The sequence below is a fragment of the Myotis yumanensis genome, unplaced genomic scaffold, assembly GCF_028538775.1.
Source record: "Myotis yumanensis isolate MYYU_CA2020_CCGP unplaced genomic scaffold, mMyoYum1.0.hap1 SCAF_6, whole genome shotgun sequence".
NCBI classification, from domain to species: domain Eukaryota; kingdom Metazoa; phylum Chordata; class Mammalia; order Chiroptera; family Vespertilionidae; genus Myotis; species Myotis yumanensis.
This window is the reverse complement of record NW_027223757.1, coordinates 87,050,000-87,076,588: the sequence shown is the minus strand read 5'-3', so window position 1 is coordinate 87,076,588 and position 26,589 is coordinate 87,050,000. Positions and strand designations below refer to the sequence as shown.

General features: G+C 55.8%; 1 protein-coding gene across 1 annotated transcript in view; it reads right to left on the bottom strand.

Moving 5' to 3' along the window:
• Positions 1 to 3,694: 3,694 nt before the first annotated feature.
• Positions 3,695 to 26,589, bottom strand: part of LRFN2 (leucine rich repeat and fibronectin type III domain containing 2) — a 185,137-nt gene continuing 162,242 nt past the window's right edge. The window contains exon 3 of the mRNA XM_070418637.1: positions 3,695 to 7,108. Coding sequence (XP_070274738.1) covers positions 6,118 to 7,108 — 991 coding nt within the window. The 3' untranslated portion in view covers positions 3,695 to 6,117. The remainder of the gene's footprint in view (positions 7,109 to 26,589) is intronic.

Below are 26,589 nucleotides of genomic sequence, written 5' to 3'. Positions count from 1 at the left end.
TGTAACTGAGAACTTAAATCTCTTCTTCTTGGTCATATTCCTTCTCAAATGGTGAGCAAGATACATGCAGTGACCAGGATATGCCAGGTCAGTGATGGAGGGGACAGAGGTGGGGCTCTGAGATTTTCTTCATGAGAGGGTGGGAACAGTATCAGGAAGGTCACAGCAGGTAACCACAGCTTGGGGGACAGGTGACATCATGGATATGACATAAGGAAGTCCAGGGAAAGAAAACTCACCCTTGCGAAGTATATAGATGGTAGAGTTGTTGCTGGGTGTGCCAGGAGCACCAACAAGCACATGTTACAGAGGAGGTGGCAAAAGAAGGGGGCAGCCATCATCTCCTCACCAGACAGGCAGCTGGACAGAGAGGCTGGACAGTGGGCCGACTGGGTGCGGACCAGATGGGTGTGGGTATCCCATGGAGATGGGTAAAATTCCAGCTTCACCCCCTCATCAGGAACCAATCCGGTAGCTGCAGGATGCACTGACATCTCATAAAGGAACTAGAGAATGAGGCCTTTCTGGCTCCAGCCCCAGAGAAACTCCAGCACAAGATGGTGGAGGAGAATACTATCAGGAGCCATTCGACTGTTGGCTAAAGGGACCAGATACTCAGTTATCTCAACAGGGAAAATCACCAACCAAGAGCTTGCCACCCAGGCCCGTTTCCCCAGAGCTGGTGAGCAGAGGAAAGGTGCCGGACATTGTCTGAGATGAAGACATGGGCACGGTCACTGCGCCGGTGGGAAGAGGCTGGAAGGACCACAGGACACAGGGCAGTCAGGGCGGCAGGGCCAGCTTTGCTTTGGTCTGTGGGAAGCTTGTCTGTTTCCCTCCGCTAGAGGCTGCAGTAAAGGGAAACCAATGAGCCTTGTTGCAAACATGGGCTGGCTGGGAGCTGGGGAACCTTAAATGAGGCCATGGGGCTCAGAAACTAAGATCTTTGGTTTAAAGACCAAAAGCACAAACAGATATTTAAACTGTGAAGGAGGCAGTGTTCCTTCTAGATGTTGGGAGAGCGATCTGGACGGGTCGGCTCCTATTGTAACACCAAGGTAGGAACCTCCGGTATTTTCCTGGGAGCAGCCTTCTTGCCACAACAGATCTTCCTCGCTGCCAGCAGCATGCCCGGGAATGGCTGGGGACCCAGGTGTGTCATGAGAACGGTGCCCAGGTCCTGCCTGCTGCCTGTTCTCCTGAATAGCATGTCTGTCCTCCCAGCAGCGGTTCGCAGAGATCCCAGTGGCTGCAAGCACAGAGGCAGTGCCCCCAGCTCGCGAAGCCCCGAGACCTTCGCTGCGACACGCTGAGAACAGAGAATAGAAGGCTCCGAAGTGCCGGGCTGTACTCCGCACCCACAAACACCAATGCCACAGACTCCGGGAGAAAGTCACTACTCATTTTGAAAGGACTGATTCTGAGACAGCGACCTTCCTCTTACGTGGCTGGAAATTATGTCCATAAAAAAACAAAACAAAACAAAACAAAAACAAAACAGATGCATGTGTTTCACTTCTTTGGGAATATCGACACTATTGTAATAGGAAAGTGAAAAAACATCTGTGAGGAGAGCCTGAAGGCCGTGTCATTATTAAGAACTTGGAAACGGGGGAGTGAATGATCAAGCAGGCTCAGAGTGTATGCGCTAGCTGCTTCTGCAAAAGATCAAAGGTGGACGGCTTCCCTCCATCAGCGAAGAGGGGCTGGGTGGGGAAACACCTTTCCTGATGGGGACAAGGATTTTGGAGCCGGAAGAGGTGGGAGATGGGTCTGGTCATGGCAGCAAGCTGGTATGAAGCTTCCTATCGTTTTGTTTCTTTGTTAATCCTCACCTGGAGATACTTTCTCCATTGATTTTTAGAGAGAGTGGAAGGTAGGGAGGGAGAGAGAGAGGTTGGCTGCCTCCCACACATGTCCCGACCAGGGCCTAGAGATTGAATCCAGGGCCCAGGATTCAAACCCGTGACTCTTCAGTGCATGGGCTGATTCTCCACCCACTGAGCCACACTGGCCAGGGCTGAGGCTTTCTGTCCTAAGGGGATGAAGTTACAGGCTATCGGGGCAGAGGGAACAGACCAGGCTGAGAGTGGAAAGCATTAAACAAGTCCTCAGGTTAGGAGAAGGAATGGCCAGCAGAGTGGTCTGGGCAGGGCTGTCTGAAGCCTGCAGGGAGCATCCTGGCCAAGGAGGGAATGTGCTACCAGCCAAGAAGGGCCAGAGCGGCCAGTGAGGCCACAAGGAACCACTGAAGCTCTGCGGGAGTCAACACTGAGAATCTTACCAGACCTGGAGGTCAAACCTAGGGTTTCCAGGTGGGGCTATACATTTGCAGACTTCAAGCAGTGTGACTTGCCATCTGTAACTGGTTGAAGGGAGGAAGAAAGGCTACCAGAGGCAGCATTGATACTGTGGACTGATCTAAGGCTTTGCAGCCAGACTTACTGTGTGACCTTGGGCAAGTGACTTAACCCCTCTGAGCCTAAATCCTTTCATTTGTAAAATGGGCATAACAATTCCATAGAGAGGCTGCAGTGAGGATTCAGTGAGGAATGCCTGTGAAACCCCAGCACAGTCCCTGAAAATGCAGGTGCTCACCAACTGTAGTTTCTTCCCAAAAGCTGGGCTTCTGCGTCCATCATTGTATGTCTAGGGCGGTGCTGTCCAATGGGGCCGGTCAGAGCCACATATGCCTTCAAAAGTGGCTGGTCTGAACTGAGACGTGGCATGAGTGCAAAACATACAAAACTTTGTGCCACAAAAGTTAAATGTCTTATTAATAATTTTGTAGTGCCCTAACCGGTTTGGCTCAGTGGATAGAGCATCGGCCTGCGGACTCAAGGGTCCCAGGTTTGATTCCGGTCAAGGGCATGTATCTTGGTTATGGGCACATCCCCAGTGGGGAGTGTGCAGGAGGCAGCTGATCGATGTTTCTCTCTCATCGATGTTTCTAACTCTCTATCCCTCTCCCTTCCTCTCTGTAAAAATCAATAAAATATATTTAAAAAATAATTTTGTAGTGATTACGTGTTGAAATGATAATATTTTGGATATATTCAGTTAGATAACATATATAATTAAAATTAATTTCACCTGTTTCTTAAACTTGCTTTAATGTGGCCACTGGACAATGTCAGAGGCCACTGTGGCTCCCACGTCATGCCTATTGTTCAGTGCTGATGTAGGCGTTAGATGAAAGCAGGGCTGGGAAGCTGTGTTCCAGAAGCTCATTTGTGTCTGGACTTTGGGTTTGTGCTTTGGGCTGCTGTACTGCTTCCCCAGTAAAAGACCCTTTGTGAAAAAGTGCCCTTCAGGCTCAACCAAAGTGGGTGGAAGACACACGTGCGCCCCTAGTGGCTCAGTGTGGTGGTGGCCACGGCCCAGGAAAGAAGAGGCAGGTGGTATGTGAGAATCCCCTTACCAGGTGGGACAGGCAGGGTAGCTGGGGATGGGCTAGTCTGTTTTAACCCGGAGCTTCACTCCACATCCCTCGACTGCTCTGTACTCCGAAGGACAGCCTCATTCTCTTTTTTTTCAGGTTTCCGTCTTATACGTGAACCTGACAGGGAGCAGGTGCCCAGCAGGCAGTGACAAGCACAGGTGTGCGGGCAAATGCCACTGCGAAACCTGTTAGAAGACGGCAGCGTTTCCAGAGAAATGGACAGCAGACACTCACAGACACGAGAATGCTCTTTTTCTCTCCCCCAAGAAGCGTGGTTGGTTGGTTGTTTTTAAAACTGTACATTTTACTGTACATTTTTTTTTTTTTTAGCAAAGAAGATTGGCATTTATATTCTGACCACAGGAATGATGCTTTCCAAACCCCAAGTCAGAAACATGACAGACACACGCAAGTACATATCATGTCACGACAGAGCTCCGAGCCACTGACGGGAGCAGACGTCTGGTTCCCCCTCCCCGTGTCCACCGCTTTCCCTCAGGTGTCTGAACCCAAAGGCAGAAAGAAAGGTGGTGTTTGGGGTCCCTTCTTCAATGGCTACATTTTGAAAGGCTGAGTGAGAAAGGTGCAGAGAAGAGAGAGAGGAGGAAACGGGGTGGGGAGGTGGGGGAGGCTTCAGGTCCCGTCTGTGGGTGCCTCCGTGACCAGGGTCGGCCTGTGCTCTGGCACAGGTACTGGCCTGGGAAACCAATGTGTGGTCTCAGGAAGAGACTGGCCTTGTCTGTGAATGACCTTGTCAGGACCGGAAAGGGACTGGGGAGGGCAGAGAGTCACAGGAAGAGTGAAAACAGGAGGTAGCGGGAAGGCGAGGCGAGGGGAAAGGGAGGGAGTGGGAAGGAAGGGTGAAGGCATGGGGTTCGGAGGCTCCTGGGCTGGAGCCGGAAGGCAATCCTGCATAGACAGTCCCCCCCACTCCTGTGCGCTCTGGGCTGGGGTGGGGCCACAGCTCAGCTCCAGGCCTGAGCCCATCGGAACTTTTCAGCCCCAGATAGACTCCCCTGTATGCTCTGTGTGCTGTGTGGTTGGCAAGTAGAAGAAGGAGGGAGGAGGACAAGAGAGCAATGGCGGAGGCTTGGGAAGGGGAGAATGAGTTGGGGAGACAAGTGAGAGGTAGTGCGTTGGCAATGCGGAGAGGCGTGGGGCAGAGGCCAGGAGAGACAGATGCGGCAAGTCCTTCTGAGGCTCTGAGGGCAGTCTCTCCCCGGCCACGTCTCTGTGGGAGGGTGGGGTTGGTCCCACGTGGAGGGAGCCCATGTGCCCCTCCCATCACCGTCGTGTCATTTCCACACATGGGCCCTGCTCAGAGACAGCATCCAGGGAAGGCCCCTCACGCCCCACCCTGAGCCAGCTCCTTCAGGAACAAACAGAGGACAGATGCTATTCACAGACATGCCCTGGTCAGGGTGCAGACCCGGGAACAGACCCGCCACCCCCAGGAGGAAGGCGGCCTTGGCCTCTGTGCTGGCGTGGTCACTAGCTCACAGTGTGACCTTGGGCAAGTCCCTTCTACTCGGGGGGCGGGGAGAATGGGTTATGGGGATAATTGCAAGCACCTCTTCCAGCTTCAAAACCACGACATTGGAAAGGCTCGGCTCTCCCTGCGAAGCCTCTAGGGTCCCCCATGCGCAGCAGGAGGGGGAGGGGCTGCTCCATCAGCCTGTGCACCCCAGGGAGCTGAGCTGGAGACCCCACATTTAAAGCCATGGGAGCTCATGAGTCCTTGGAACTGGAATGGACAAGAGGCCCGGTGCAACCCAGTATTTTGTGATTTGGGGACTGAAGTCCAAAGAGAGGAAAGGACCCCCGGCCCCCAGTGTTTTCAGCTGGTTGACTCGGTGGTGGCTCTGGGACCCTGACTCAGAGTGTTGGACTCAAAGTCCAGCTCCCTATGGCAACCCACCCTGCCTTCCTTACAAAGTCCTCTTGGCCCACCACATGCTCATGGGGACTTCCTGTCCCAGCTCCCACCCAAAGAGGCACAAATCCCAAAGGAACTCCAAGAGCTTATATCCCTCAGGCCCTGAGCCTCAGAGTCCCGGCCCCTCTCCCGGACACGGGAGTCCTGGAAGCTGCCTGGGGTTTAAGCTGATGTGATGGATGTGGACAGTCATGTTTGAGAGCAAGGGAAGCTGGGTCAGTTATGGGGGTCACTCAACCCTCCAACTGTGGGATGGCTGTGAATAATAAGGGGTTTCCCCCAAACACGCATGGAACCAACATTCGCCCCTTCTCTCCATTGGCAGTGACGGCCAATGCAGGGCCCCGGCACTGACTCTCAGATGGAGAGCAAACTCCCTGTTATCTGTGTGAGTGAAGAGGGGGTGCTTGGGAAGTGGGAAAAAATAAATTAACCAATAAAAACAACACCAGAACCGGAAGCAATCCAAAGCGCTTGCTTATCCGCTGCATTTGTGATTGGAGAGGCGAGACTCGGCCTTTCCAAACCCTCAGGGCTCATCTGACACTTGGTGGTCAAGTCGCTTTCCCTGAGCACACCCTGCTGGGCAGGGGGTGGGGGGGGCAGGCCTGGGAGGTGCTGGGGGAGTTGACAGTGAGACTCAACTGTCCCTGGATGTAAACATCACCATGGAAACCCCACAAAGACTTGCCAGTAAAGATTCCCCTTCTACCTGCAGGAGGAGGAGGACACCCCGAGCCTACACCGTGCTCTCCATCACCCACTCGGAGCTGCCAAACGTGCCCCGGGCCCCCACAAGGTCACTCTCCTCAAAGGGCAAGAGCATGCCATTGACAGAGAGGCTGCGCTTCGTCCAGATGTTCGAGACCCTCCGAGGGGGGCTGTAGCCATCCGGGGCGCCCCCTCCCGCTGCCACCGCTGCAGCTGCGAAGTCCCCCATGTCGAAGGAATGGCTGCGTTTGGCCTTGCCCTCCAGGGGCAGGGGGAGCAGGCTCCTGGCCCGGGCCGCAGGTGGTCCCAGCAGCGGCTCTCGGTCCGAGTAGTGGCCCCTGGCCGGTGTCCCAGACCCTCTCCCGCCTGGAGTCCTGGAGTCCAGCAGCTCCTCCCTTCTCTGACTCTTGAGGTCCAGGGAGGCGAAGGCCCCCATCAGGCGGTCAAGGTTGGGCTTGGGGCGCGGGGCAGGGGGCGGGAGCCTCCAGGGACCCCGCCCCAGCGCCCTGGCCTCCCCACTGCCCAGGGAGCTGGAGGAAGAGGAGTCACTGCCGCGGGCCAGGCTGGGACTGAAGTCCAGCAGCTCATTGCGCACCACCACCTTGGGCGGCCCTGGGGCCGCGGCGGGGGCGGGGGCCCCGCTGGGCACGCCCCCCACAGCGGGCAGCTGAGCCCCGTTGGTCTGCGAGTGCACGTTGCTGACCGTGGCGGCCACCATCTTGCCGGGGGCATCGTGGTTGCAGACCTTGTAGCGCACCAGGAGGATGATGATGAAGACCAGCAGCGTGGCGACGATGATGCCGCCGATGACCAGGATCATGGTGCCGCCCAGGATCTGGCTGTGCATCGACTGGCACTGCGGGTAGTCGGCCTTGGTGAAGAACTGGGCACAGCCCACGATGTTGGTGGCCGTGAGCGTCGTGGCCGTGTCGTCCCACATGGCCAGCACGCACAGGTCGTAGCCGGTCCCGGACACCAGGTTGTTGACCACGAAGGCCTTGTTGGAAGCTGGGATCATCCTGGGGTGGGTGGGTGGGCACAGAGGGGAGTGATGGCAGGAACAGCAGAGTGGTGGGGGCCAGAGGCAGAAACAGAGGGGAGTTGACACAGGACAGACGGAGAAGTGGGGGCGAGAGAGACAGACGGCCACAGGGACACAGTATGAGGCAGCGCAGGAGATGGACAGGTGAAGAGACAGGGAAGGGAGTGGTGGGGCGGAGAGGAGTGGAGGGGCGGGCAGGGGAGGGGAGTGTAGGACATAGTGCAGGAGTCAGATGCGAGCAGAAGGCCCCAGGTAAGAACCCGGGAAAGACAGGCCAAGTGAAGAGGGCAGTGAGGCAGAGTCCAGGGTAGGCGTGCCGGAGGGAGATGTCCACAGACATCAGCCGTCAACGTGGGAACCACCCAGCAGAGGTGGGAGTAAAGGCAGGGGAGTGGAAAGCAGAGGCAGGGATGGAGTTCAGAGATGGAGGCACCGAGAGGAAAGGAGAGAGCCAGAGAGATGCGGGAGGAAGCACAGGGAGGGCAGAGGGAGACACAGAGGCAGAGGTTAAAGGCCTGAGAAGCAGCGGAAATTAAACAAAGGGACCCTCCCTTCTGCCTCCCGCCCCAGCCCCGCTTCTGCCATGTCTGCTGCAAATACCCGCAAGGCTCCTGGGAAGGGGAGGGAGTGAGAGTCAGGTCGGCCCTGGCCCTGGGCCAGCCCACCTGAAGGCTCGGTCCCCCCTTGTCCTGTCCTTGGAGGCTCATCAACATTGACAAAGCCTCCTCTCGGGGTCCTGAGCTATCCACAGACAAGGCCCTGACCTCAGGCCAGATGGCCGTCATGCCTGGGGAGGGGAAGGTGTGCGGGGCAAAGTGGGAGCCGGGCGATGTTGAAGACTAGAGGGTGATTCTGCTTCCCAGAAGGAAGGACGGTCCTCCATCACAGCCACAGCCAGCCGGGTGCATCTGACGAGACCTGCAGAAAGAGGTGCTCTGGCCGGGGAGGCCTCCAAGGGCCCCTCCACCTTAGGGGAGGGTCTGATGGGCAGCGGTCTCCCCACAGTGGGGCCCTCCACGGTAGCCTGGGCCGGTCCTACCGGGACACCAACCCTGATCTCTGAGCCCTCGTTCGGGTATCACACCTGTGCTGTTTCCAGAGAGGATGCCATGTTACCCATAAACCCTCCTGCAGGAATGCACATTGCCCTCAGCCGAGGGTGCCCTGTTACCCCTCTGCTCCCAGGGGCCCTCCGTTCTCCTGCCTCTGCTATTTAAGGGCTCCATCAGCAGCCGTCAACTCCTCAAACCCAGAGCCAGGCAGCTTAATTGAGACCTCAACTATGAAATTCCAGGGCTGAGAACTTCCACCAGGGAAGCCCGCATTGGGGAGGGGAGCTGACAGGCAGGTATTGACATCCCGTCAGCACAGCCTGGGAGCTCTGCCTCCGTCCTCACCTGCCCAGCTGCTCTGCTGGGGATGCCACATGGAGGGCCCTTTGTCCCCCCTCACCCTGAGCCCATAGCTGCAGAGCTAGGGGCAGAAGGGGCAGGATCCCACCAGAGCCTGGGACATTGGGGAACCCGTGCTCTCATGTCAGGGAAGCGGAACGGCCAAGACTCAGAGAGGCTGTGTCTTGGCCGAGGTCACACAGCTGAGCGGGTAGGGTGGGGCAGTTGGGACTTGAACACCAGCTTGTAGTTCCACAGTCTGGGCTTGCTCCTCACCAGAGGACAACCCTGGCCATTGTTCCTCATCTCTGAAAGCCATCTGCCTGCGGCCTGTCAGCCACCTCCTTCCCTGGATCAGCGTTCAGCGGCCCCTGCGCCTCACACTCCTCCACCAGCGGGTCTCGGGCTTGGGGGCCATCTCTGGGCAGAGCCACAGGAGCCCTCTGTGGCCAGTGCTACGGGCCCACTTCCTTCCTCTCGGGGTCACGTTGCAAGTTAGAGAGGCGGGAGCCACCACACCCAGAACAGGGGCAAAGGCCCAGGGTGGCTGGGTGCCAGGCTGTCAGTGCCCTGTACCCGCCACCTCGCTGAGTCCCGCAGCAACTTCCTGAGGTGGCCCCTGGTGGGCTCCTCCTCCTGCAGATGGAACCAACTCTGGGGGCAGGAAGCAACATAACTGGCAGAGCTGGCACTCAAGCCCAGGCAGCCTGGCTCTTGTCCACTGAGTCACCACACTCTGCCCTCACTGGGCACGAGCAATGTGAGAGCAGGTCCCTTGGGGATGGGGATGGGCCAGGTGTTTACTGAACCCCTGCTATGTGACAAGGTTTCCACATTCTGTTGCATTTATTGTTCACAACAACCTCAGGACCCAGGAGGTGAACCGCGGGCCCAGAAATCATCTCACTGTTTAAACCATCTTCTCTTAGGAAGCAGGGCCTGATAGTACTACTATTAATACTAATACCAATACTAATACTAATACTAATACCAACACCAATACCAGTACCAATACCAATTCTAATATCAATACTAATACTAATGCTAATACCAATACCAATACCAACATCAGCACCAATACCAATATCAATTCTAATACTAATACCAATACCAATACCAATACTAATATTAATACCAATACTAATACTAATGAAGAGGAGTAATTAACACTGAGGCCTGACTCTGTGCCAGGCAATTGTCTGAGATCTTTAAGGGGATTAATACTCATTTCATCCTCCCTACAGTTGTTGGGGAGGTGGTCCCTGTCACTATCCTCTCCCTTTTACAGATAAAGAACCTGGACAGAAAGGCTACGCGTCTGCCTAGTGGCACTCCAATAAGTGGCAGAGCTGGGATCTGGGCAGGCAGCCTACCCCCAGCACCTCTGCTCCGGACTGCTGTGCCACGCAGCCACCGCCCTGTTCTCTGCCTCCGCAGGTGACTGCGAGGGGCTCTGCCTGGCCTCTCTGCCCCCTGCCTCCCAGTCAGGGAAAGCGTGCCGTGATGGAGCCACAGCTGGGCTTGCCACCAATGCTGGTGTGAGAGGGCTGACCCTTGGCACCTGGGGTGAAGGGTCAGGCTTGGAAAAGCCTCACACAAGAATTGGCCTAAGAAGAAAGCTGCTCCTGGTTCGTGTGTGCGTGCGTGTGTGTGTGTGTGTGTGTGTGTGTGCACGTGAACTTACAGGAGAGTGGCAGCCAGGTGGCTCAATACAGCCTCTGGCAGTCATGTTTGCCTTCACCAATAAGGGCACTAACCAGTGATGACAGGCACCACGTGCTAACCTTGTGCTCTGAAGTTTACATGCTTTCCTCTCCCGACAACCCTGAGAAGGGGACTCATTCCCATTGAGGGGCGGAGGGAGCTCTGCAGCTCTCACTCTCTGGGGGCCCTGGTGGAGCTGAGGGCAGCTCTGGATCCACTAGGACTCAGAGCCCACACACCTAGCAGCAAGGCCGCTCCCTCCTCCAGGCAGCAGAAAGAACACACTGCACGAGAGAGCCGTGTGAAATGGGCACTACTCAGACTCCAGGACCGACCGCAACTCATCTCCTGCCCATGGGGTCTTGTCCACCTCCTCATGGGCCCCACTGGACCAACCACTGAGTCCCAGGCCAGGTCCGGATCCTGGATCGACCTTCCTTCCCACCCACATCCCCCACACCCTGGCTGGCAGTCCCCCTCTGGACTTCTCCACACTCACACTTTGGCTCAGGCCTCCCGTCTCTGGAATGGATGAATGCAGCAGCCTCCCAGCCAGCTTCCCCGCCTCTGACTGTGCTCAGCACCATCTCCTCCAGAGAGCTGCATCTGACTAAAGCACCCCTCCGGCCGTGCCCCTCGCCCACGGGCTGCCCATGACCTTGAAGGCACAGCCCAAGCCCCTGAGCTGAGTTCTCACACCTGCCTTCCCATCACATTCTTTAGGGAAACACTGCAGATCGGTCAGATTTTTCAGGGCAGAAGGCCCACTCCCAGAGCGATACTAAGACTTTACTCACAAGAGGACTCATTACCAAGGGGTGGGTAGGGGGTGGGGGCCACGAGGGAATGTGCAATAACTCATGGTTGGCAGCAGCCAAGCTGTTACCCTCTCTAGGCCCAAGCATACCAGGGGAGGGCACCAAACCCAGAAAAGAGAGAGAATCATGCAGCCCCACCCTACTCAGTGCAGCCCACAGCCAGATGCTGGCCCATGAGCTGTTATTTCCTGGTTCATGAACAGACAGGACAGAAATGGAGAGTAAGCACTGGGGAAGGGTCACCACAAGTTGGCACTGACGGTGACAGCCAAGTGCACGACCCCCTTCCCTGGTAGTTTATTTCTATTATTTCTTACAAGAGCACCGGTCTGCCCTGGACGGGGGAGGCAGCTCCAGCCCTTCACCATGAGCAGCTGGAGCAGCACCGCCCTGGGCAGCGTTTCTCAGCCAGGGCACGATTGGTACCTCAGCTGAGTGATTCTTGGTCTTGGCGGCTGTCCTGTGCACTGGAGAATGTCTCAGCATCCCGGCCCCGCCCCACAGGAGGCCAGGAGCATCTCCAGCTGTGACAACCAGAGGTGTGTCCAGGCACTGCCCCATGTCGTCTGGGGGAGAATCACCCCTGTCAAGACACATTGGGACATTTAGACGAGGGGAAGGGGCAGGGGCAGCCAGGGGCAACCTCAGAGCCTGGGAACCAGACAAGAGTACCCTGACCCCGCTCTCTTCCCTTCGCCCACTCCTCTGCTCCTGTCCCCAGGGCTGAACCCAGCCAGAAGCCAGAGCTCATGGCTGCACACTAGTCAGCCTCCCAGGGCACCCAGCAGGGTGGAGGAGGGGAGTGGATGGAGAGGCAAGCCATGATCTCTGGCACCACCCCCGTCACAGCCTCAAATCATGAGAGGCCCCTTCCCGTCACACAGACGGGTGACATTTCTGTTAGCGGAAACCAGGAATTGCTATTTTAAGTTGAGTTGCTCCGATGTGTTAAATTTAATTAAGCTCACATGCTCTAAAACACAATTTAAAACTGCAACCCCAAGACTTGCCCAGGGAAAACAACACGAGCGTAAGAGGCTGCTTCTGAGTGGCTTTTATTTTTTTTCCCCTACTAATGTGCATTTGGCATTTCTTCATTCGATTTAACACTAGCAAACACATCTACAGATGAGATCTACAGCTGATACCAGAGGTTTAAGAAGAAATCACAGCATCCTGGCCATTCTACTGCTTGCTCTCAGACCCGGCTTCCTTTCACCTGCCCCATCCGCCTGATAAGGAACTACATTTCCCAGGCCCCCTTGCCTGTGCCCAGGCTCCTTTGCCCTCAGGCTTCCAGATAGAGTTGGCCAGTGGAAGTCCAGGAGGAAGACTGGAGGAGGGTAGGAGGGGCAGGGTGGGGGGGTTCCCTGCTGGCTCCTGAAACTCCTCTGTGATCCCAGTTTCCAGGGTTCTCCCTCCTTCCAAATGGATTTGGAGCTCAGGCTCTGGTCACACCATCTCCTCCATGTCCCTCCATCCTTGGCAGGAGTGGTGGGTGTTGGTGGCTTTGGGCTGCAGTGATGTCCTCAGTGCCTCACTGTCCCCCTGGCTGACCCCTCAGCAATTCCATCCCCCATACAATCCAACCCCCGCTCTGAGTTCCCCCTTAGATATAGAGCATCCTTTTTCCCGACTGCATCCTGGGTGACACAGGAGATAAAAGTTACAGGACGAGAATATTCTACCTATTGCCCTAGCCAGGTCTCTCAGTGATTAGAGCATCGGCCTTGGAGCAGAAGGTCTGGGGTTTGATTCCAGTCAAAGCATGTACTTCCATTGTGGGTTTGATCCCCACCCTCAGTTGGGGCACGTGAGGGAGGCGGCCAATCAATGTGTCTCTCTCATATCAATGTGTCTCTCTCTCCCTCTGCCCCCCCTCCTCCCTCCCTTCTACTCTGTGTGAAAATCAATGGGAAAAATATCCTTGGGTGAGGATTAAAGAAAAAGAAGACTCTGCTGCCTGTTAATTTATCCTCTTCTTCCCACACTCTGGGAAAAGACTAGCGTCACTTCCTGTCAGCAGCAGCCCATCCCGGCCTAACCTGGAGGCCTTAGGAAGCAGGCTGGTGCCCTCTCTGAATTCCTCATCACTCCCCAAACCATCTCTGGAGCCTTTGCAGGGAGCAGCCCCTCTTCCTGGAAACCTCTGATCTCTCCTCCACCTGGTGACCTCATCCCTCCTTCGAGGCCTGACCCCGCCCAGACCTGCTCCTGCTGTCTCCTCCCACAGCCACTGCCTTTGGCGGAGCCCTCATCCATGCTGTGTCTCCCATGAGGCCACGCTCTGTGTCTTATTCATCCTTGTATCTCCACTGCCAATCATGATGCCTGACTAGGAGTAACCGCTGAGCAAATATTTACCCTGCGGTTGCGCAGTGAATGAAGAGCGCTTTGTCAAACCTTTGTTAAACCTGAAGGCCTATAGGAATGTAAGAGGTCCTCATTTCAGCACAATGGCTGGCTAATGGTGACTCCCAGGCACCGCTGTGCGGAGGTTTTTCCAGAGGCGGTTTTCTATATCCCTGAGTTCACTGCAGGGGCTCCTGACAACATTTACGGATGTGATGTGGGTGTGTGGGGTGTGTGAGTGTGGGTGTGTAGATGAATGTGTGTGTATGTGACACAGAGTGCGGTGGTATGTCTGTGTGTCCAAGTATCATTTGAGAGCTGAGTGTGTGTATGTGTGCGTGTGTGTGTGTGTGTGTGTGTGTGTGTGTGAGAGAGAGAGAGAGAGAGAGAGAGAGAGAGGGAATGGATGTTGTGTTCACTTATATATGGTTGAGAAGGTTCGGACTCCAGGCAATGCTAGTCCCTGCTCTCCCCCTCTCCCACCCAGTCCCCTCCCCCCCTCCCCCCTCCCCCCAGGCTCCCATGCCTCTCCTGACACTTCTGAGGTGACTCCCCTTGTGACCTCTTCCAGAGACACCTGCAGGCCAAGCCTGCTCCTTCCTAATTACTACCATTAAAGGCAGTTGGGGTTCCCAGAATGGGAACAGGAGAGATTCTAGGAGTGGCCACCCGAAGCCTGTGAGCTGACTCCCAGGTCCACTCTCCCCTCTCCTGGGCTCACTCAGACCACATTCCCAGGCTCCCTTGCAGGTCGGGGTGCCCAAGTGCTGACTCCTGGCAAGTGGATGAGGTGGCAGCGGTGTGTGCGACCTCAGGCCAGGCCTTCAGAGAGAGGGAGCGCCTGCCTCTCCTCCTCCTTCCCCCTGCTGGCTGCACCCTGGGCGTGTGACCCCCTGACCACGCAGAGGACAAGGCCAGGGGGTGGAAGCCTGGCGCCCGCGTCTCAGTGAGGAAGGCTTCCTGACTACGGGTGCCCTGCTGGCTCCTAGGACCAGGACTCGATTCGGTTGTGCTTCAGCCTTTCTGTACTCACAGCCATTAGCCTCTTCTGACTCACAGCCCCTGCAGATAAGACAGGGAACCTGCGGAGTTTGATACACGAGGTGAGTGACGGATAGGAGCCGATGAGTGTGTATTTGTGGAAGAAATGGATGCCTACACAAGAAACGTAGTCAGCAAATGCCACCTCTATCACCTCGGCCCCCACCCCCTCAGCTGCCCCAGCACAGCCACTTTGCAGGTGCCCCCCCTCCCCTCCGCCATCAGGGATGCACCAGAGCTGCCCACTGCCCAGGCCCACATTTGGAGAAGGCCCGTCCAGCTCCACCCACCCCAACCCCCACTTCCCTGGCTCTGCACCCTCATTACTGGCTCTTCAAGACGCTCAGGCCTGCCAAGCTCTTCTACCGGATGAGATCTCAGGGCACATGAAAGGGCCTCGTTAGACCCACCACAGTCCAGGCTGGCCAGCCTGCCCTTTTCCTGAGAGCCCCAGAGGGCCTGATGCTTCCCCTCAGGCTGCAGGAGGGGTGCAGACGTGGCCGGTCTGCCTTGCACACAGTTTATTGAGCTCCTCCCCTGTGCTGAGTGCTTGACCCGCAGGCCTCTTTGCTTCTGCACCCTGTCTCTGAGGTAGGAATAATGACCCCACTTTACAGACGAAGAAACTGAGGCCAAAGCAGGTGGCTCACCGGCTCCAGTTCATGCTGGAACGGGGCTGAGCTAGTGCTGAAAGCCAGGTCTGCCAGGCCCGGAGCTGGGTCTCCCCCAGACTGGACTGCCTTGAACTGAATGGAGAGGAATCAGGTATTAGCAGGAAGCAGGTCTCAGCGTTAGGCTAACTGTTTGATGGCGACTACAAATATTTATCTTCCTGCGATGACAGCTAAGATGTATCGAACTCTTACTATGTCAAGCAGCTTTGAGTAATCTGCATGTATCCACTAACTTAATCCTCACCACAAATCTACGAGGGCTGGCCTCCCCCAGCCAGCAAGCAGAGGAGCCACACTCAGCACGTGGAGATGCGGAGGCAGCGCCCAGCACCCCTCCCATAGGCCCAGGTCAGGTCTGCAGAGGAGCTCACGGGAGGGGTGCTGTATGAAGGAGGGGGTGCTGCTGAGCCAAAGGAAACGCACCTCTGATCCTGGAGCTCCAGGCCTCGGGCCTTGAGGCTGGCAACCCTGAGCCAGCTAGACACGGGACGTGGGCAGCACCGGTCCAGGCTGCGCAGTACGGCATCGCGGCTTCACCCCCCACAGCAGGACATGCTTGCTGCCCCGTGTGGGTGCGGAAGTCTCTCTCAGAAGACACGTGGCGACAGTGTTAGTGAATCCCTGGCTCACAGTAGACAGGAAGTCAGGCCTCAGGGAGCCACGCCCGCAGGCTGCCCGCTCACCTCCCAGTGAGGATTCCCTGGTGACAGGTGAGGAAGTGCCTGTGGAGGCACTGCCTGTGCTCCTGCCTCAGGCTGTGACAGATCCGGTGGCCTGGGGGGTGGGGGGGTGGGGGAGGGGGTTGGGAAATGGCCAGCCCTGTGTGGCTGAGACAACAGTGTGGCTCCTGCATGGAGAGGATAACGCCAGGGGGTCAGAGCGTGCGTGCTGGCACTGGCCGCAGGGTTCAAGGCCCAGAACGCTCACTTACCAGCTGTGTGACCTTGCCAGCCACGTGGTCTCTCTGTAAGGGGAAGAGGTGACGGGCCTCCCTCACAGTCGGTGCCTGGTCCATAGTGAATGCTGTGTGTGCCAGTGGCTGTGAGTGCGGAGTCACCTCGTCCCAACGAGCAGACAGGAGTCCAACAGGCGTGAGGGTAAATAGGATTTTAACTAGCCAGGCGGGCACACAGGTGCCTGCCCAGCTCAGGGCAGCTGGCTGTGACCTGGCTGTGTATCTGGGCCGAGGCTGCAGCCCCGGCCTCCCCCAGCCCAGGTGCTGCTCTGCCTGACTCACCAGGACGTCCTCTGGCTCTTTCCATTCTCTCTGCCACCTCCATTCACAGATCACAGGACGCTGGGCTGCGAGGGCCCGCCAGTCCCGCCCTAACAGGCTCCTCTGGCTGTCAGCATGTCACCCGCCTCCAGGGGCACGCCAGGCAGCCCACCCCAGCTGCACACACCCCTCCTGGCTCAGAATCCCCGCTCACATGGGGCGGTGGTGACAGCTGGTGCCTCCTCCAACTCCCCAACCCAACCCCATGGGGACGCCCAGAACAAGGTGTTTCTTTCTTTAACATGTGTTGTGTCGGTGTTTCCCACATTGCACACAGCACTCTCACTGCGAGCCTTCAATTCTCTCCAGTTAAGGCTCCCATTCCTCCCCATCGTTCCTCGGGCACAGCTCCCAGCCTGTGTCCCCCCTCATCACACACCAGTGTGTCTTTGGCCCTCCTTTCTGAGGTCTGAGCAAGGAGAACTGAGTCAGACCCCACATTCCCCCAAGCAGACATCACATTTCTGGTGAGGCCCCGCGGGAAGCTGCATCCCATCTGGTCTTCCACCGAGCGAGTGGGCTGTCAATGGACACACCCTGGGGTTGCTATTCAGTCATTTGCAACCACTCTGTTCCTTGAGTGGCATTTCCACCACAGCAGGCGGAGAGACTCAGGGGAGCTCCCCACCCCAGGCAGCTCGCTCTCTCTCTCTCTCTCTCTCTCTCTCTCCCTTTCTCCTTCTCTCTCTCTCCCTCCCTCCTTCTCTGTCTCTCCTTATCCAAGTTTCTATGAATGTGGAACTTTTCTCTGTATTTAACTGTCTTCAGCTCCCAGTCCCCAAGAACTGGGTCTGCAGGTCTCAGAGGAAGGGGGTGAGCTTTGCAATCAAACAGAAATCTCTCTGAAGGCTGGTTCTGCCCCTGATGGCCCGCGTGCCTCGGGATATTTTCCCTCTCTCTGAACCTCAGTTTGCTCACCTGTAAAATGGGGACAGCAGTGCCAACCTCCTGGGCTGAGTGTGAGAAATAAGTATAGTGGGGTGGACACGGCGGTCCCTTCTGCTCCCCTCCCAGGCCCACTTGGTGCCCCGATGACTATAATGATGACAATGAGAGTTGTCATTTCTCTCCTTGAGGAGCTGAGAAAAGCCTGCTCGATAACAACTCATCACTTACAGGAAAAATGCAGAAGGTGTCAGACCAATTACACTGCCCATCATTGGAAACTGAGGAGGATGCCAAATAAAGATTCCCCACCTGCCGCATCCAGAACACACAGAGCCCGAGTCCCTTCACCCAATGACGAACCTGACCAGACAGCTCTCCCCAGTCGCAGATCCATAATGCCATGATGGCGCCACCCAGGGGCCAACTCACCTGCAGCACCAACCTCCTCAAAATGCTATCCCAGGCTCTCCCAGCTGCACACACACTAACATGAGAACAACACAGAGATCACAGGGCCCTGCACGTGGATCACAAGCAAAGTCAAGGAGCGTCCATATCCCATAATGCTGCATTCTGACGCACGTTACAGCATTCAGAAAACTGGAGGACCTTGTGTGAAGTGACATAAGACAGACACAAAAGGACACGCACTGTACGTCTCCACTTACTAGTATATAAGGCACATGGGGTCATATTCATAGAGACAGAAAGGAGGGGGCTGGAGAGGGGAGGGAAGTTGGTGTGTAATGGGCACCGAGTTTCAGTTTGGGAGGATGAGAAAGTCGTGGAGATGGATAGTGGTGATGGTGCCTAACAATGTGAATAAACTTAATGCCACTGAAACACACACTTAAAAATGGTTAAAACAGTAAAATTTATGTTCTGTACATTTTCGCACAACTTTCAAAATGGCCAAAAAATTCATCACAAAGCAAATTCTGCCAGGCGGGCAGGACGAGCAGAGGCTGCTGGAAACACATTTGTGGCTCAGTCACCCTCGGCAAGGGCTTCTTGGTCCTGCTGCCCGTGGGCTTGGTTGGCCCTGTCAGTTTGGGGCTGCGAGGCAGCATTGGGGAGGGATGGGGGGCAGGGAGGGTGACCCCTGGCCATATGTCTGTCCTCTTGGCTGAAGAACAGGGCAGTTCCGGAGCAGAGCATGGCACGAGTCACATGCTTGGGCAAAGAGGTTGCGGGAAATAAAGGGTGGGGGTTCACAGCATCCGCGTGGTGCCAGCTTGGCCTGGGTTCAAATTCTGCTCTGCCAATGACCAGCTGTGCGGCCTGAGACAGAATACTCAGCCCTCTCTGCCTCAGTTACTAGGAACTCTAGGACCTACGTGTAGGACTGTTGTCAGGATCATGAGGGAAAGTGTGTTAAACACTTGGCACAATGCTTGGCAATCAATGAGGGAACAGTAGGTTTTGTTTCGGTGACAATGGTAGAGTCACCGATGACCCCTACAGAAGAACCAACCAAGAGGAAATGAAGTCTTCGCTCATTTCAAGGATGCGTTTTGGGGACCTGCCTTTTCCCGCAGTCATAATCCCCTCCTCCGTCAAATCAGAAGCGCCCTGAAGAAATGAATGGGGGCAACCCCGGGTTGAATTTGTGCCATGGTGACACAAGCTTACGGACTGTGCGATGTAGGTAAGTCACCGGGCATCTCTGGGCCTCACTCAGTTTTCTCGCCTGCAGAATGGGTTAATAATATCGACCACAGGGCATCCTTAGGGAAATTAAATATGATACTTGTTCAGTCATGAGTTCAGAGCTTACAGCATGTTTATGCAAGAGAAAGCAGCCATGATGATGTTTGATTTGGTGTCTGAAAGACCAGGTTCAAATCCAACCGGGCCCACCATCTGCCAGCTGAGCCATTTTGAACAAGGAGATGGCCTCCTCGGAGTCTCAGCTCTCTCATCTGTCCAATGGGAGGGATGACACTGCTGCCCAGTCCATAGACTGGTTGGGAAAACCTGCATAGTGTGTCTCCTTGGACGCAGTATGGAGGCAAAGCATTCACAGGTGGGAACTGTCATCTTTCATAACAGGGCACTCAGCACACGCATGGATGAGGGACCGAAACACTGACGGGCACTTCCCTGAGGGCTGCTCCCTGCCTCACATCTGGAGGTGGGACCCCCCGGGAGTGGCCTGCTGACTCCTGGTGCCCATCACCTCACTGGCAGACAGAAGCCCTTCCCGCCAGTGGTCAGGAGGCGCCCGCTCAGCACTTCTCTGGGCTGTGCTTCTGCGGATCCTCCCTGGACACCAGGGCCTCCCCGAGCTGCTGGCCAGGAAGGAACGAATCTGGACCGGGGACAGGAATGACCTTGGTGAGAGGCCTCAGGTGGGCAGTGGGGAGGCTGCTCTGTCCCACCAAGTCAGGGCTCTGACCCGATCCCAACCCTGGCGCCTGAGGGAGGGAGGACGGCGGAGCAGAGCTGTGCTCACCCTCCAAATATCCTCAGGTCCAAGCTGAAGGGATGAGGCTCCGGGCCCAGCTCTGTCTCAGACTTGCTGTGGCCGTGGGCCAATCACTTCCTTCTCCATGCTTCTGCACCCAATTCTGACATCTGAGAATTCCACCAAAGCATCACCCAAAGACGGGGCGGGGGGGCGGGGGGTGGTGGGGGGTGACAGGAGCAAGGGGGTGCAGCAGCAGGGCAGGCGGGGGGCACAGCCAGCAAAGGGTTGAGGGAGTTGGGGCAGTGGGTCCCCAGCCCTCAAGGCACACAGGATCTGGCACCAGAGTGACCTGGGCTCTGAGCTCAACTCCCGACTCAAAGTTCTTGGTCTTGCCTGCATGACTCAATTTCCCAGGGATTCAGTCTCATTTGTAAAAGCAGTTTGCAAACCTAATTTCCAGACGCATGTGAGGATTACGAATGATGCCCGCGGAGCCCTGGCATGCGACATAGGCCCAATAAATCACAGCTGTACGGCAGGTCATTGCAGAACGCCGCTTCCTCTAATGCTGCTTCGCGCTCTAACGTTCATGAGGTGCTGCAGGGACTTAACTCTTTATTTATATCCGATCGCCTGCAGGGAAATTGGATTGTTATGCATCATTTCACTCGTTGCAGAACCCATCGACAACGTTAAGCGAGGGCTTACTGTACATGGTGAATGTTTACCTACTTTATCACCTATCATCTGTTTGCCTGTCTGCCTGCCTGTCTGTCTGTCTATTGGTCATCTATCCATCATTATCGTCATCTTTTTAGTAGGGAACACTAACACCATCCAACCCCCATCTCCTGGCAAGATCTCCTGCAGGGCAGGTGAGCTGCCTGGGGGCACCGGTCGGTCGCCTTGGGGTCAGGGTGTCTGTGAGGCACAGGAAGAGGAGCCTCACTATGGGACTTACTTGTTAGCCAGGAGCTGCAGGTGAGGCTGGCCTGGCCTGGAGGTGCCTTGTCCTGGTTTTGACTGAGAATAACTTAAAATATCAGTTTTACTCTCTTCCCCTTTCCTAGCCCCCTCCAAGCCCGAGGACAGCCAGCTCCTGTGGGGACAATCAGCACAGAGAGGAGCCACTCAGTGCACTCAGTGTCCCTGCAGGATGGCCACGTGGGTCTGGGATCCTAGTGTGGACGTAATCGTGTGAGTGAGTCACATGTGAGTAAACCCCGTGTGAGTAAACCACGTGTGAATCAATCACAGACCCTCCCATCTGTGCTTTCTGGGAGTCTCTCCAGCACTTTGCTGGGGGGGCGTGGATCTGAGGCCTCAGGACTGGCCTGCTCTTCTGCTCCCGGTCGGGCTGGGAGAGGCCATGCCGGGATCACAGGGAGCAGGGGTGAGGAGGACCGTTCCTGTCCCTCCCCACACAGGCAGGTGGAGGGTGAAGCCCAGCAGGAGCCACTGGCCAGCGTGTGAGTGAGTTCTGTGTGTGTGTATGAGTGAGTACCCATTGGCCAGTGTGTGTGAGTATGAGCGTGTGCTTATTGGCCAGAGTGAGTGAGTATAGAGTGTGTGAGTATGAGTAGAAGCAACCCTGGTGTGTGAACAAGGCCGAGAGGAGGGTGTTGGCCGGAGGCTGTGAGCGTATGGGAGCACTGTAATGTGGGGAGCATCTGAACGAGCCCGTGTGCTGGAGAAAATGTCCTTGCAGGGGCCTGCACGGCTGTGATCTGGCCCCACCACCCCTGCCCCATCTCCTAGACTGCCCCTCGCCCTCTCTGCTGCAGCCACCCTGGCCCTTGCTGCTCCTTAGACACACTCCAGCTTGGGGCCTCGCCTTGGCTGTTCCTTCTGCCTCGAATGCCCTCCCCACAGAGCTCTGCTTGGCTCACCTCCTTCAAGTCTTTGCCAAGTCTCCCCTCAGAGAGGCCCGCCCAGCCCACTGAGTAAAACTGCCATTTGCCCGCCACCCTGAGCCTGACCCCCGCTGCTGTGCCTTCTTTGCACACGTGTATTGCCTCCCCACCCCTCTGTAATTTACTCACTCATCGGGCCCGCGCCCGTTTCCCACAGGACGAGGTTCTCCACGTTGTTCTATTCACGGATACGCCCCGAGCTCCCAGAATGGCAGCACTTACTCATTTTGCAGCATATCTGCCTCTGGTTTCACATTTCTAACGTGGAGACGAGAATAGAAGCCATCCACTCCACCAAGTTGCTGGGCAGATTAAGGGAATGAATACTGAGAGCGCCAAGAACCGTGCCCGGCACCCAGGTCGATACTGTTGGCTGTTACTACCCCTCCTGCACAGCCTGGCGTGAGGATTCAGTGAGCGATCTGTGGGGAGGCCCCAGCGCGGGTTGGTCAGGCGGGTGGCGGTGCCTCATAAACACTTCGCACCTCACTCCCACCCCAGCCCTTCAGTTCCCGGGAAGAAACATGCCCTGACCTCCCCAGTCCTGGAACCCATCTTCCTGGATGCCCTTGGGGTTAAGACGTTGGTAACAGGACATGTATTCCTTTAAAAAAAATCAGGAGGCCCTGTCAGTGTGGCTCAGTGATTGAACCTCGACCTATGAACCAGGAGGTCACGGTTTGATTCCCGTGCCCAGGTTGTGGGCTTCATCGCCAGTGTGGAGCGTGCAGGTGGCAGCCCATCAGTGATTCTCTCTCATCATTATTGTCTCTATCTCTCTTTCCCTTTCCCTTCCTCCCTGAAATCAATAAATATATATTTTTAAAAAATCAGGGAGGAAGCAAGCCCCCAGCCTGCCCCACCCAGGGCAGCACAGCTTCCTGGTCCTCTAGGTAGTTAATGGAACATGACCTTGACTGACAAACATATTCTTAGGGGGGCGAGGGGTGGGGTGGGGGGAGGTGACTGCAGCTTGGACTGTGCAGGGCCGAGCTCTGGCCTGGGTCTCCAGTGCCTGATTCTCCCCCCAGCTCTGTAGCTTCCAACACCACCAGGCTGTATGACCCGGCGCAAGTCCTGTCCCCGTCTGGGTCCCTGCTCTTCCTGGGTGAGGGGCTGGGATCAGTCCATGCTAAGTTTTCTCCAGGCTCATCCATTCATCCATGAAGTCTCCATGGAGCCCCGCTTGTGTCTCAGTGCTGCCCTAGGTATGGGACACAGCAATGGCCACAGGACGAAAGTCCCTGCCCCCTGAGCTGACCTTGGTGGGGAGAGTGGGGACACCAAATGAGAACCACGTCAGTAAATTATGAAGTATGTGGAAAAGCGGGGCGCGCTATGGACAAAAGGAAAGGCATCACGGGGTGAGAGAAGGTGAATGTGCTGAGGCGTAGGAGGGCAGGCCCAGCTCTAAGTGGGGTGGTCGAGGGTAACCTCATTAAAAGTGTGACATATTTATTTATTATTTTTTAAATCCTCACCCAAGTATGTTTTTTATTGACTTTAGAGAGAAGAAGGGGGAGAGGGAAGGAGGAGGGAAGGGGGGGGGAGAGAGAGAGAGAGAGAGAGAGAGAGAGAGGGAAATATAAATGTGAGAGAGAAACATCGATTAGTTGCCTCCTTTATACATCCTGAGCAGGGATCAAACCCGCACTCTAGTCGGTGCCCTGACTGGGAACCGAACCTGCAGTCTTTTGGTACGGATGACACTCCAACCAACTGAGCCACCCGGCCAGGCTAAAAGGGCGACACTTGAGGTGAGGGCCTACATTCTAGGAACCTATGAATCTCAGTGACTCCTGTCCCATTCCAGAGAGAGCACCGTGGGGGCCCAGGGAGTCCCTGGGTCTCCCTTCGCTGCGTCCTGAGCACCCTGATCCCAGCTGCCCAGCAGGTGACAGTGCTGGAAGACAGATCAGCCACGCTCCCAGGCGTGGGGAGTGATCTGCCGCTGTCCTTATTCACACTCCGATATTTCATTGCTCCCGGGGCTCTGATGGAAGAAATATGGCCTCTTATTCTTCACTTTACTTAAGACTCAAGGTCAACGGCCCAGCTGTGATCTATCAGCTGCTCCCTCCATCGGACATCCATGAGCCAGGGAGCCCGGTGGCTGTCAGAGATTCAGGTGCCACCCTCCAGCCCTGCTCACCTGCCTGCCCCTCGGCATTGGGCCTGGGATCTGCTGGCCGGGCGGTGAGGGTCACGGTGGCCCTGGGGGATGGTGGCTCAGTGAACGCAGAGACCAAGACATACATCTCTTCTCTCTCCCCTGAACACACCCCATCCCTGGGATTGAACCCATGACCCAGGTTTCATTTCAGTCCCGGGAGCAGGCAGCCGTGGGGAGGCTGGGCAGCTTGGTTTCAAATGGCAGTGTGTAAATTAGAACGCCCAGCGCATGGCCATCAGTTTTCTCAGCGTTGGGAAGGGATGAAAGACACGCATCAGCCCGCCCACCTCCATGGAGTCCCGCAGGCCCGCAGGCAGCCGAGCCTGCCGCTTTCAGAGAAGCCGTGGTTTTGCTCGTCAGACGTTGCTTGCACTGCAGGGAGGTTCTCCCACTGTCCACTGCGACCCCTCCCCATGCACCCACTGTTTCCTCTTGCTCCCCCTTCCATGTGGGCTGGTTCCCACTTCCCCTGTGTCCTTACGGGGGTCTGAGTGACAGTGGCTGACGGTGTGGGTTCCTTAATAGACGAGGCAGCTGGGAAGCGGCGGGCGGCATCTCTCTCCTCTCCATGTTGGGAGGAAGAGGAGTGGTCAAGAGCTCTCTCTGGAGCACAGCGAGCCTGGGTTTGAGATCTGGTCCTGCCTCTTCCAAGCTGGGGGGCCTCGTGTAGCTGACCCACCTTCCTGAACCCAGAGATTCCTACCCTGTAGAGAGGGCTTAGGAGTAACAGCTGCCTCCCCAGGGTGTGTGTGTGGCTGGTGAACCGGGAACATGCACAGCAAGCACTCAGACGCTAAGGTACATGACCAGTGTGTCAAGGTGCTGACCCTGGAGCCAGCCCGCCTGGGTTCAAATCCCAGGCAGGACACCCCGGGCAGGCCACATAACCAGTTTGCACCTCAGTTTTCTCATCCCCAAAATCAAAATAATAACTGCATCTTCTTGATCAGGATGTGGAAAGAATTAAATGAGTTAATAAATGGCAGCCACTCAGCGTAGTGCCTGGCACGTGCTAACTTCTCAGAAAGGCTGGCTCTTATCGGCATCCTCCTTAGGGCAGGAGAAACCACCTGCATTCACTTGGCTCTTTGACCTAATTCCCATCCATTGGTTTGTGATTTATAATCCATTTACTTCCAGCCAAAGATAGGAAGTGACTTGCAACATACAAACCTGTATAAAATGAGACAAGTTTTTAAAATGTTATATGACAGATCTCACACACACACAGAATAAAGAAAGAAGAAAGTGTGAACTAAAGGCCCTGGGCCCCAGGCTGGTTAGTTGTGACATTCACGCGCTAAGTTCAGTTATAGCTCCCACCTGCCCGCTAAGCTGCTATGTAGTCTTGCCACTCCATCGAGGGAACAGTGGAGGCAGGAGGGCGTGATGGCCTTAGAGTAGTGGTTCTCAACCTTCCTAATGCCGCAACCCTTTACAGATTGAACATAATTAAAGCATAGTGATTAATCATAAAACAATATGTAATTATATATGTGTTTTCCGATGGTCTTAGGTGACTCCTGTGAAAGGGTCGTTCGACCCCCAAAGGGGTCGCGACCCACAGATTGAGAACCGCTGCCTTAGAGCGATGCGAAGGGGGCCGCTTTGCTAGAGGCACACTGTCTTTGTGGGACGTGAACCCTGGGATGGCAGAGTGGGCTGAACTGCCTTCAGCTGAAGGGCCCCCTCTGCCCAGCAGGGACGGCCTCAGCCCACTTTGCTCTGGCCAGGCCACACCCAGCACACTGTCCACTGATGGACCCCACACACGCAGACGGATGGCAAGCCTGGCACATCTGAGGCACCGGGCCAGGAGATGCACCATAGGACACACCCTTTTCTGCTCCAGAGAGAAGCATAGCAGCCCTGTGCAGGCAGCGCCTCTCATATCTCTCCACTGATTAAGCTCCTTCTCTACCTTCCGAGTCACCTCCTCCAGGAAGGCTTCCCTGATCTTCTGGTCTAGGTCAGGCCCCAGGACCTGCTCTCTCTCTCTCTCTCTCTCTCTCTCTCTCTCTCCCTCACACACACACCACTTATCATAGCTGCAGGTACTGAATCTTTCCCTGGTCAAGCACATAGCCCTTTAATGTCTGCCTCCCCAGGAAATGGGAGCTGCAGGAGGCCAGGCGTGTCCTGTTCAGGGCCGTCTTCCCAGAGTGGCCCCGACCTGACATTATAAACATAAAATAAATACCTCCTGAATGACTAAAGGTGAAAGGCAAGAATGGAGGAAGGCGGAAGGGAGGATGTTGAATATGGAAAAAATATATAGCATTAGATGAGCCATGAGAATCATCTGCAAAAATTACATGGCCACACTATGGGAGAAGAATTTGGCTTCTTCCTGAAGAGAGGGAAGGCAGAATCAAAGGGAGGGGGTGGAGCCAGATGGATCTGGGCTCTGTGATAAGGAAGCCTTCTCAGTGAGAGCACCCAGCATGGTGTAGGCTCTGGGAAAACAGGAGGGGGAGTGTCTTGTGTCTGGAAGTTATCTCCACATGGGGCCAGTCGGCATCGGCATCGGCATCGAAGGGAAGGTAAGCGTGGGGGTGATGGGTAAGAGGTGTGTGGGGTTCATAAGATTCACAAAGAAAGGAGAGGCCGGGCCTGGGTGACCTGGAACTGTCTCTTTCTCACTCTTGATCTTTTTTCAATCTGAGAGAGTAGCAAGAAGTGGGCCCATTTTAAAGATCGAAGAACAGAGTCCAAGAGCGTTGTGAAGAGTGAAATAGCTGGACTGGTCCCAAGACCTTGGCTTCCCCTCCCTCTCCCTGAGCTCTCTCAAGCCCTTGGCCACGTCAACACAGGGGAA